Here is an 11,999-nt window from a genome sequence, read left to right as displayed (position 1 = left end):
GGGCTTGGGGGCGCACTGCGCCACCAATGAAGATAAGTCTCGCAATCATTCATATACAGGAGGCGGGAGCTGGCTGCAGAATCACATAGCCGGCTCCCGACCTCTATGAGCGGTAGCTGCGATCCGCGGCACCTAAGGGGTTAACTACCGCGGACCGCAGCTACAGTTCATAGAGGTCGGGAGCCGGCTATGTGATTCTGCAGCCAGCTCCCGCCTCCTGTATATGAATTAATGAAAGACTTATCTTCATTGGTGGAGCGGTGGCCACAGCCCCTCCCCTCCTCTTATCTTCTCTCCTCTCATTGGCGGCAGCAGCAGCACAGGGGGAGGGAGACACTGCTTCCTTCTCCCCTGTGCTGCGGAGGGAACACCGAACGCGCTGAGAGCAGCGCGTTCTGTGTTCCCAATACGTTATCGGTATATCGGCAAAATAGATGCCGATAACGGTCAAAATCCTCAATATCAGCCGATAATATCGGTAAAACCGATAATCGGTCGATCCCTAGTTTTAGCTACGGATTTCATCCTTTTCCAATGAAGGGTGAGATCTGCTGCAAAACTTAATCTAATTTGCACCAAAATCCACAATTAGAAATTGCAGATTTTGGTTCAGAAATGTACATAAATCCGCATGGATCTTATGTGCACTCACCTCCATCGCGTGCAGGTGGCCGTAAAATGAAATAAGAACGTAAAATAGAAATGCTGCTAAGAAAGTCAGGTTTAATTATGTCAAATATGTAATCATCGGAAGTAGACTGGAATATAAACAGTTAATGGAAAATAAAGCTATTTTTGTTGCCGCAGTGATATTCTGAGGATCTCTAATATTAAACATCTAAAAAGATCCAATAAATATGAAAAAAAGAAATCAAATCTATTTCAGGAAACTTTATGGATGTAGAGAAAATGATACTGACAAAACGCACCAAACTGTAAAGGATTGCCACATATCAAATAATCATAAAATAACATTAAAATCATATCAATGTTTTCATACATGTAAAACTGCACAAGTCAAAAACCTAGTTAGGAAAAAAAACTTCAAGTTCTGTAGCAAAACACTCCAGTTAAGATTGGTAACATTTTACCTATTAAAACTCAAGGAAACAAAAATAGAAATATGTGATAAAGGTAACATTTACTGTATAAAGTATGAGGCATCTATTTCTGTATCAAGTCCAAACGTAAAGACCTCTCATATTACTTCGCGGGGGTTTTTCACTGCAGGGGGCAGGTTTGGGCAGCGAGATTCCTCATCCAGTAGTGCCAAGTCCTCAACGTCCTGACCACAGTATTTTCTCTTGCATATTTTCACTACTACCTTTTTCTTCAGGAAAACTTTTATTGCCTCCCTGGAGGCCACTGCTTTGGCATTTTCTTTTGTTTTGCCACAGCCCATGCCTAAATAGACACCTTGGCACCTCAGTTCACACACTACATTCTCCTGGGTGGTCTTATTTTGTGGCAAATCTGCCAGGTCCTTCAGGGGCACAAAAGCAATGTCCAGTGTAGAGCTTAAAGACTCAACAGACGAGCTCAAAACTTCTGTATGATTGAGACTGAGGCTGAAACCCCCTGAAGATACCAACTTCCAAGCTACTCTTTTGTACAGTCTGCTAAAGAACGGCTGGCGGCACTTGACGTCCTCGGAGGTCAGTCTGCGAGTACTTTTCCCTGTATTAGCCTGTGCCTGCACTTTTGTGGCAGGGCGAGAGTTACTTTTCCATTCCTGAGCGGCAGGTTCATGGTGGCCTGAACCTGTCTTTTCTGCTTCGTTGTGACGGCCATCTTCAGCACTAGCATTTGAACTTTGCTGGCTGTCAGCCTCTGACTGTCTCCAGGCTTCATCAGTAGACCTCTGCTTTTTGGAAGGCTCATCTTCTATCCCTTCTGTGAATATATATATATAAAAGAAATAAGATATTACACTTTTGAAACCCAGAATAAGGAAACCTACTGTAGAGCACCGTATGGTAGAATAGTATAGGATTACAGAGAATCTGTCAGCAACTTTTGAGGAGTAGTGCGACTATGAACTTTTATTCTGCCAGATTCTGTTCCTGCAAGTGCAATGGAGGCGGAGCTTCACTGTTAAGTGCTCTCTGCATGGGGCTGATTCATAGCCCCTCTGCTCTGGGTGACAGCTATACTGCTCTAAAAGGTTGGCTCAATTAACAAGTAATTAAAATGTCTTAATTACTTGTGCTAATAGTCCAAACCGGGTCACGTGTTGATATAAAGTAGGAAAATGGGAGACAATTTGGGCCAGAACCAGGTGGGATACTGACATGTAAAATCATGAAACAATGAGGGTAAAAATGGCTACAATAAACATGCAGAGATAAATATCCACAATTGTATGGTATTGTATTAAAAAAATCTGTATAATATGACTAGGGATGAGCGAATAGACTTCGGATGAAACATGTGAAGTCGATTCGCATAAAACTTTGTTTAATACTGTATGGAGCAGGAGCTCTGTACAGTATTAGAATGTATTGGCTCCGATGAGCCGAAGGTATTGCTTCGTGAAGTTTTGCGAGAGTTTGCGCAATAACTTTATATATTAATTTGTACTATAAAAAACCATTTCCCGAGCAGTGGTACCTTGGAACCGAACCAGAGTTCGTGAAATGTTTTTTTACAGCAGAAATTGATTTATGAAGTTATGCGAAGTCTCGTGAGACTTCGCAAAGTAATAACTTCGGCTCATAGGAGCCAATACATTCTAATACTGTCCGATGCACTCGCTCTGTACAGTATCCAAACGAAGTATTATGCGAATCGACTTCGGATGTTTCATCCGAAGTCGATTCGCTCATCTCTGACCCGTTCAGATTCAAAGTCTTTGCTCAGTTTCTAAACTAAAGAAGCTCAGTCATGTTTTGTAGTTTCGTGAACCATCAAATATGTCCAATTAGGTTAAATACAAGACAAACATTACTATTTTTCTTATCTTAGTTGCAGACTCCCCAATGATGCAAGCGATTGTTAGGAGGGAAGCATTCTAGACAGCTAGTGGAGGACCCCGCTGCTATTACATGCAGCCAAGTCCTCCGCAGCATAGGGAGGAGCAATCACTTTGCCATCGCTCATCACCAAGCAGGACATTAGACAGAGCAATCTGCCGCCAGCAAATCCTTTAGCATGCTGAAAGATCCAAATCACGCCTCATTCACACGTCAGTGATTTCGAGCCAAAACCTGGCTCTTAAGACAGAACAGGTGCAGATCTTTCCATCATACCTTATGTCTGGAGGATCCAATCCTGATTTTGGCTCACACTGACGTGTCAATGAGGCATTACCCAATGAGCGTGGCAGTATCAGACTGCCAGATAATCGCTAACGAGTGTTTATAGGAAGGCTCATTAGTGATTATCGGATAGAAAATCTGCCCGTCTAATACACCCTTTAGGCTGGGTTCACACGGGCGTCACGTTTTGGCTCAGGATGCGTCCCGGGTGCATTGCGGCAAACCCGCGCAAGTAGGTACCCAATTTCAGTCAGTTTTGACTGCGATTGCGTTCCGTTTTTATCGCGCGGGTGCAATGCGCTTTGCACGCGCGTGATAAAAAACTGAATGTGGTACCCAGACCCGAACTTCTTCACTGAAGTTCAGGCTTGGGTTCAAGGTCGTGTAGATGTAATTATTTTCCCTTATAAATAATAGCATTCTTAATACGGAATGCTTAGTAGGTAAATTGAGGGTTAAAAAAAAATAAAAAAAATTAACTCACCTCCTCCAATTGATCGCGTAGCCGTCGGTCTCCTGTTCTTTCTTCAGGACCTGTGGTGACGTCACTGAGCTCATCACATGGTCCATCACCATGGTGATGTATCATGTGATGAGCACAGTGACGTCACCACAGGTCCTGAAGAAAGAACAGGAGACCGGCGGCTACGCGATCAATTGGAGGAGGTGAGTTAATTTTTTTTTAACCCTCAATTGACCTTCTACTAAGCATTCTGTATTAAACAATGCTATTTTCCCTTATAAACATATTATAAGGGAAAATAATACAGTGAATAAACTTTCATCTTAGCAACCATGCGTGAAAATCACACCGCATACACACTTGCTTGCGATTTTCACGCAGCCCCATTCACTTCTATGGGGCCTGCGTTGCGTGAAAAACGCACAATATAGAGCATGCTGCGATTTTCACACAAGTGATGTGTGAAAATCACTGCTCATGTGCACAGCCCCATAGAAATGAATGGGTCTGGATTCAGTGCGGGTGCAATGCGTTCACCTCACGCATTGCACCCACGCGGAAATCTCGCCCGTGTGAACCCAGCCTTAGGAAATCAGGCTTTAGAACAGCAGCTTGACAATTATGATAGTTCAATAGACTTTTTCACTTTTGGCAATGACAGAAAAATGCCAACATCACTAACTGCATAAAACATTATTAAGAGACCTTGGCTGCAGCAGCCTCTGATTTAGGCCTCATGCACACAATCATTTCCATATTTTGGTCCACACTTTTTTTCTCTCATTGGCGTTAACAGAAAGTGTTATCCCCATCCACCAAACAGCCTAGAATATAACAGGAAATGTTATATAGTTTGTGGAATGGAAAAACAGATCCACAAAAAAAGAAAAAAAAAACACAGGTGTTTATTGTCCAAAAGAGAGGAATAGGTCAGTGCATGGTCTGCCAAAAATTTGGCTAGTGCACGGATGAAAAATACAGTTGTATTTGTGTCAGTCCACCCCTCACATTTTTGTAAATATTTTATTCTATCTTTTCATGGGACAACACTGAAGATCTGACACTTTGATACAATGTAAAGTAGTCAGTGTACAGCTTGTATAACAGTGTAAATGTGGTGTACCCTCAAAATAACTCAACACACAGCCATTAATGTCTAAACTGCTGGCAACAAGTGAAAAATGGCCAAATGGTGCCCAATTAGTCATTTTCCCACCCCTGTGTCATGTGACTCGTTAGTGATACAAGGTCTCAGGTGTGAATGGGAAAGGTGTGTTACATTTGGTGTTATCGCTCTCACACTCTCTCATACTGGTCACTGGAAGTTCAGCATGGCACCACATGGCAAAGAACTGAGAAAAGAGGATCTGAAAAAAAGAATTAGTGCTCTACATCAGGGATGTTCAACCTGCGGCCCTCCAGCTGCTGTAAAACTACAAATCCCACCATGCCCTTCTGTAGACTGATAGCTGTAGGATGTCCGGGCATGTTGGGAGATGTAGTTTTAAAACAGCTGGAGGGCCACAGGTTGGGCATCCCTGCTCTACATAAAGATGGCCTAGGCTAGTGATGGCTAACCTTCAGCACTTCAGCTGTGGTGAAACTACGACTCCTAGCATGCTCCATTCATTTCTATGAAGTTCTAAGAACAGCCAAGCAAGTGTACATCTTGGGAGTTGTAGTTTTGCCACAGCTGGAGTGCTGGAGGTTAGCCATCACAGGTCTAGGCTATAAGAAGATTGTCAACACCCTGAAACTGAGCTGCATGACAGTGGCCAAGACCATACAGCGGTTTAAAAGACAGGTTCCACTTAGAACAGGCCTGGCCATGGTCGACCAAATAAGTTGAGTGCACGTCCTCAGCGTCATATCCAGAGGTTTTCTTTTTAAAATAGACGAATGAGTGCTGCCAGCATTGCTGCAGAGGTTAAAGGGGTTGGGGTTAATCCTGTCAGTGCCCAGACTATACGCCGCACACTGCATCACATTGGTCTGCATGACTTATCACAGAAGGAAGATGATGCACAAGAAAGCCCGCAAACAGTTGCTGAAGACAAGCAGACTAAGGACATGGATTACTGGAACCATATCCTGTGGTCTGATGAGACCAAGATAAACTTATTTGGTTCAGATGGTGTCAAGCATGTGTGACAGCAACCAGGTGAGGAGTACAAAGACAAGTGTGTCTTGCCTACAGTCAACAACAGTGGTGGGAGTGTCATGGTTTGGGGCTGCATGAGTGACATACTGAAGCAGAGCATGATCCCCTCCCTTTGGAAAGTGGCACAGGCCAGTTTTCCAACATAATCCCAAACACAACCAAGACGACTACTGCCTTACTAAAGAAACTGAGGGTAAAGGTGCTGGACTGGCCAAGCATGTCTCCAGACCGAAACACCATTGAGCATCTGAGGGGCATCCTCAAACGGAAGGTGGAGGAGACCAAGGTCTCTAACATCCACCAGCTCTGTGAAGAGGATTCCAGTGGCAACCTGTCAAGCTCTAGTGAACTCCATGCCCAAGAGAGTTAAGGCAGTGCTGGAAAATAATGGTGGCCACACAAAATATTGACACTTTGGGCACAATTTGACAATTTTCACTTAGGGGTGTACTCACTTTTGTTGCCAGCGGTTTAGACATTAATGGCTGTGTGTTGAGCTACTTTGAGGGTACACCACATTTACACTGTTATACAAGCTGTACACTGACTACTTTACATTGTATCAAAGTGTCAGATCTTCAGTGCTGTCCCATGAAAATATAGAATAAAATATTTACAAAAATATGAGGGGTGTACTCACTACTGTGAGATACTGTAACAACTCTACCTTTCGGGTGGATACCTCTTCCAGGAAACATTTATTCCTATATGATCTTATAAGTAAATATTAGAAGAGTGATTCCCATATAAAGTTAGCTGTTTTTGTGGTTTTGGGTGAACACAGTCTAAATGTCTCTGAAGCGTTCAGGCTTATGGTAAAGTCCTACGTTATGTCTATGTTCTGCTAACCATTGCTACTTGCAATCCCTCTTTTCTTCACCTTGGAAACCAGTTCGTCGCGGGTTGTATGGACTGGGGCATCAGTCACCTTTATATTTTCTGCCATTTTAAGGGCTCTATCCATAACTGGTGGAGGATAACTAAAAAGAAAAGTGTGCAAGAATAATTGGAATAGTTTGCCATGGTGACTTCACATTGTCAATCTGTAACATGCAAATACAAAATGAATACGTGTACAGTTTATTATGAGGGTTTTTATGGATGAGCGTATGTGTACATGAGAGCGGTCTAATCTCATTCACTCTGCTGGTACTGTATTACACTGTGGAAAAAAAATGTGTGCAAGCAGCCAAACACAAATATCTATTAACTGACCCACGTCAGCAAAGAAACAAGCTGGTATAGAGTCAGAGAGTCTCTGCAGCACATTTCTCCTCCAGCCTGAGCCCCCGTGATAAATCTGGTGCAGGTCTAAGGCCTGTTTTACAGATCCGGCAGGCTATTCCGACTGCGCTGCCTTATTCCTGTTCACTATAGTGGGGACGGGAGGAGATCCCGCCACAACCCAGCACACATGCTAGGCATCGCAGAGGTTTTCATCCAGCTGGATTCCGGATGGATCTCCGCCTGCCCGCTCCCACCGTCCGGCAGTGATGATCCAGACGTCTCTGGTAGGCTGCTCCTGTGAAACTAGCCTCAGCTTATGCCATCTACAGCAGTGTTCCTCCAGTCCTCAGGGCCCACCTACCGGTCAGGATTTGAGAATATCCCACAGAATGAAGACCTGAGGTAAGTCCTGATGCATTGGCTCCAATTGTATCGCCTGCTCATTAATAAGGAGATCCTGACCAGCAGCTGGGCCCTGAGGACCACTGGTCTACAAGATTAGTTAATCAGCCCCATTCAATTTCCACCACGTAGCTGATCATTTGCACAATGATTCGACCACCAGTATGTGAAAGTGAACTGGCACATCAGGGACAATTATTAGCGACTAACCCATACATACAGGGGGAGATGTATCAAAACTAGTGTCAAGGAGAACTGGCAACCAATCACATTCCTTCTTTCATTATTCAGAGCATCTTTGGAAAATAAAAGGTGGGATCTGACTGGCTGCTATGGGCAACTAAGCCAGTTCTCCTTGACACTAGTATTGATAAATCTCCCCCACAGTTGTAGCTGGCGACCAGCCAACCCATGGACAGTTTAGGGGTCGTTCCCGCAGCACCCTCTTACTTGAATCTTCTGGGGGTCGGGACCAACAAATTACATTGATAGTACAGGCAAGCGGCACTTGCTCTGCTTGCCTGTACGGGCGCACTCCCAATGCAGGAACTAGCTACTACTATTACCAGTGTCACCAGTGCGGGGCTCCTACAGGGTCTTCACAACCAGCCATGGTAAGAGCAGTTGCTCCAGTACCTGTTCAATAAATTTCTATGGCGCCACAGAAAGGATGGAAGGTGTTGCACATACGCGAATATGTGGTCTTCCATGGTCCCGGCCACCACAGCCAGGATCTAGGAATCGAAGACACTGCGCAAGCGCGGCCACCGCCGCAGTATCGCCAAGGTGGCCGTAACCCCTGACAATGAGCGATAAACAAAACGAAGAATTAGGAATAGGGAAAGGAGGCCGTAGTGTAAATAACATGGAAAGGGTACGTTTATTATTAGGCAAACAAAACGAAAGCAACTTTGCAAGATGGGACAACCCTTTAAAGAGGACCTTTCATGGGTCCAGACTTTATAACCTGTCAGGACACGTAGGGCATAGTGCAGGGATCTCACTGCACTTACTGTTTTTCCTGGGCACCGCTGCGTTCGCCCGCTGTGGCCCCCGTTGTATTGTCCCGCCTGGTATGCTAATTTTAGCATTGGAGCAATGAGAAGGAGACTGAGTATTTCTCTGCGGACGTCTCCTTCTCCATCTGTCCAATGTGACGCGCTCCGCTGCGATTGGACAGAGGGAGAAGGAGACGCCCACAGAGAAAGACTCCTCCTCATTGCTCCAATGCTAAAATTAGCATACCAGGCGGGACAATACAACGGGGGCCACAGCGGGCGAACGCAGCGGTGCCCAGGAAAAACAGTAAGTGCAGTGAGATCCCTGCACTATGCCCTACGTGTCCTGATACTTAGGTTATAAAGTCTGGACCCATGAAAGGTCCTCTATAATGGAAGTGTTCAGGGTCTGCACTCATGCACTGTGGGGGCGATATCCCCTGTACTGCCACAGTTATGACTGGGTGCCGGCCTCGTCATAAATTAGGCACATCCTTCGGCGGTCCGTGCTCCTGGCATAGGGGCTTCATATACGCCACAAAACTGGCGTAAATAAAGAAATTTGTCACAGCTGCTGGCGACGCCCCCTTCCTGAAAAGCGGCAAAAAAAGTGGGAGATGCGACAGTAAAATAAAAAGTCACACACGGTTTGCGAGTTATGCCAGTTTTCAAGCACAAGGGAGATGATAAATAACCCCCTGTGTGGATTTTAAATACAGATGTGAATAGAGCCCAAAGACTGGCGCACACAGCAAAAATGATGGGCATAGGGCATCCAGTACAGGCAGGGAGTCAGCGTACACTGCGTCGTCAGATGCCATGTGTACAGAGCAATGGCGCCGAAATCTCAGAGTGCAATTTCATCTGCAGGATTTGTATCATGACTGCCATATTTGGGTACTTTCACATTAGCGTTTTTCTTTTCCGGCATTGAGTTCCGTCACAGGGGCTCAATACCGGAAAAGAACTGATCAGGCATATCCCTATGCATTCTGAACGGAGAGTAATCCGTTCAGGATGCATCAGGATGTCTTCAGTTCTGTCATTTTGACTGATCGGGTAAAAGAGAAAACCGCAACATGCTACGGTTTTATCTCTGGCAAAAAAAACTGAAGACTTGACTGAATGCCGGATCCGCCATTTTTTTTCCATAGGAATGTATTAGTGCCGGATCCGGCATTCAAAATACCGGAATGCCGATCCCGTCCTTCCGTTCTACACATGCGCAGACCGAAAAAAAGAAAAAGGTGAAAAAAAATAAATGCCGAATCCGTTTTGCCGGATGACACCAGAAAGACGGATCCAGCCTTTCAATGCATTTGTAAGACGGATAAGGATCCTGACCAGTCTTACTAATGCCATCAGTTGGCATACGTTTTGCCGGATCAATCTGCCGCAAGTGTGAAAGTAGCCTAAGGGCTCTTTCACACTTGCGTTGTTCTTTTCCGGCATAGAGCTCCGTCGTCGGGGTTCTATGCCGGAAGAATCCTGATCAGTTTTAGGCTACTTTCACACTAGCGTTCGGGTGTCCGCTCGTGCGCTCCGTTTGAAGGGGCTCACGAGCGGCCCCGAACGCATCCGTCTGGCCCCAATGCATTCACAGTGGAGGCGGATCCACTGAGAATGCATCCGCCTGCCAGCGCGCAGCCTCCGCTCCGCTCAGTGAGCGGACACCTGAACGCTGCTTGCAGCGTTCGGGTGTCCGCCTGGCCGTGCGGAGGCGAGCGGATCCATCCAGACTTACAATGTAAGTCAATGGGGAAGGATCCGTTTGAAGTTGACACCATATGGCTCAATCTTCAAGCGGATCCGTTCCCCATTGACTTACAATGTAAAGTCTGAACGGATCCGCTCAGGCTACTTTCATACTTAGAAAATTTTCTAAGTTTTAATGCAGACGGATCCGTTCTGAACGGATGCGAACGTCTGCATTATCGGAGCGGATCCGTCTGATGAAACATCAGACGGATCCGCTCCGAACGCTAGTGTGAAAGTAGCCTTATCCTAATGCATTCTGAATGGAGAGAAATCCGTTCAGGATGCATCAGGATGTCTTCAGTTCCGGACCGGAACGTTTTTTGGCCGGAGAAAATACCGCAGCATGCTGTGCTTTTTGCTCCGGCCAAAAATCCTGAACACTTGCCGCAAGGACGGATCCGGAATAAATGCCCATTGAAAAACATTAATCCGGATCCTGCCTTAAGCTAAACGTCGTTTCGGCGCATTACCGGATCAGACTTTTAGCTTTTTCTGAATGGTTACCATGGCTGCCAGGACGCTAAAGTCCTGGCAGCCATGGTAAAGTGTAGTGGGGAGCAGTATACTTACCGTCCGTGCGGCTCCCCGGGCGCTCCAGAGTGACGTCAGGGCGCCCCACGCTCATGGATGACGTGATCGCATGGACACGTCATCCATGCGCATGGGGCGCTCTGACGTCATTCTGGAGCGCCCCGGGAGCTGCACGGACGGTAAGTATACTGCTCCCCCGCTCCTACTATGGCAGCCAGGACTTTAATAGCGTCCTGGCTGCCATAGTAACACTGAAAGCATTTTGAAGATTGATCCGTCTTCAAATGCTTTCAGTTCACTTGCGGTGTTACGGATCCGGCGGGCACCTCCGGCAAATGGAGTGCACGCCGGATCCGGACAACGCAAGTGTGAAAGTAGCCTAACAGCAGTGAGCACCAGGTATTAGCTGAGAAGTGGAAGATCACCCGTGGGCACAGCATGATGACCACACTGTGCCCCTGCTGCCCATAGTCACACACAGGTGGCTGGCATCACGTGACCAGAAAGGAAACTAAAGGGCTGACACGAAAACATAAAGGAGCCCCGAGGGTGGTCGCCGCCGTCCCGCCACACAGGCAGGTGCAGTGGGCACCGGAAGCGCACGCGGCCGCACACTCACCGGCAGCCGGTGAACACATGGTTAACCCACACCATGGAGTAGGAGAGCAGCCGGTCCAGGCCCCTGTGGCCGGACTCGGGGGGCGGCGGCTGCTGCTCGTCCTCGCAGAAGTCGCTCATATTCCTCAGTATGAACTCTCTCCGGTGCCGCCACACCTTGTCCGACTCGCACTCCCCTCTCACACTCTCCACCCAGGCGGCCGTTTCCCGGTTCTGTCTGAGGTACTCGGATACATCTTCTCCGCTCGCCATCCCCATTCAGGGAATCTGGCAGCGAAACAACCGCGAAAACTCCGCCGACACTGAGGGGAAACTCCACAGTCTCAGACCACACCGTCAGCTCTACGTCACCGCGCGTCATAATTACGTCACGTTGCTTCCGCTCCCGCCCTGTGACTAGAAACTGTTTGTGCGACGCCATCTTAGGTATGGGCAAAGACCCACAACAAATAACGGCGCTGTATTATTAGTTTCGCATTGTCAACCTAATTCAACGATGAACTGGTGCACATTTTAGAGGATTATGAAGAAACAAACTGTGTTCTTATCTTTTCCGGGATTATAGTATTTTTCTATTAAGTCAG

General features: G+C 46.5%; 1 protein-coding gene across 2 annotated transcripts; it reads right to left on the bottom strand.

Moving 5' to 3' along the window:
- Positions 1–524: 524 nt before the first annotated feature.
- On the bottom strand, positions 525–11,779 carry LOC120990133 (CDKN2A interacting protein). 2 transcript variants are annotated; one of them, XM_040418709.1, is made up of 3 exons: positions 11,417–11,779; positions 6,731–6,861; positions 525–1,893 (listed from the first exon to the last, which is right to left on the bottom strand). In XM_040418709.1, the coding sequence occupies exons 1-3, from the start codon at positions 11,671–11,673 to the stop codon at positions 1,199–1,201; spliced, it is 1,083 nt and encodes a 360-aa protein (XP_040274643.1). In that variant the 5' UTR covers positions 11,674–11,779; the 3' UTR covers positions 525–1,198. The 2 variants fall into 2 exon arrangements, with proteins under 2 accessions (XP_040274643.1, XP_040274644.1); XM_040418710.1 differs by having other exon boundaries at positions 1,764–1,893; positions 6,762–6,861.
- Between the last annotated feature and the right edge of the window lie 220 nt (positions 11,780–11,999).

The sequence above is a fragment of the Bufo bufo genome, chromosome 2 (assembly GCF_905171765.1).
Source record: "Bufo bufo chromosome 2, aBufBuf1.1, whole genome shotgun sequence".
Lineage (NCBI taxonomy): Eukaryota > Metazoa > Chordata > Amphibia > Anura > Bufonidae > Bufo > Bufo bufo.
The sequence above is the reverse complement of the archived record's forward strand: the minus strand, read 5'-3'. Positions and strand labels throughout refer to the sequence as shown.

Excerpts from the sequence above, each read along its gene's own strand:
- LOC120990133 (XM_040418709.1), bottom strand. The coding sequence starts at position 11,673 with ATGGGGATGGCGAGCGGAGAAGATGTATCCGAGTACCTCAGACAGAAC. Across the intron at positions 6,862-11,416 it reads CATGTGTTCACCGGCTGCCG|TTATCCTCCACCAGTTATGG; the intron begins GTGAGTGTGCGG and ends TTTTCTTTTTAG. Across the intron at positions 1,894-6,730 it reads AGGGATTGCAAGTAGCAATG|AAGGGATAGAAGATGAGCCT; the intron begins GTTAGCAGAACA and ends ATATATTCACAG.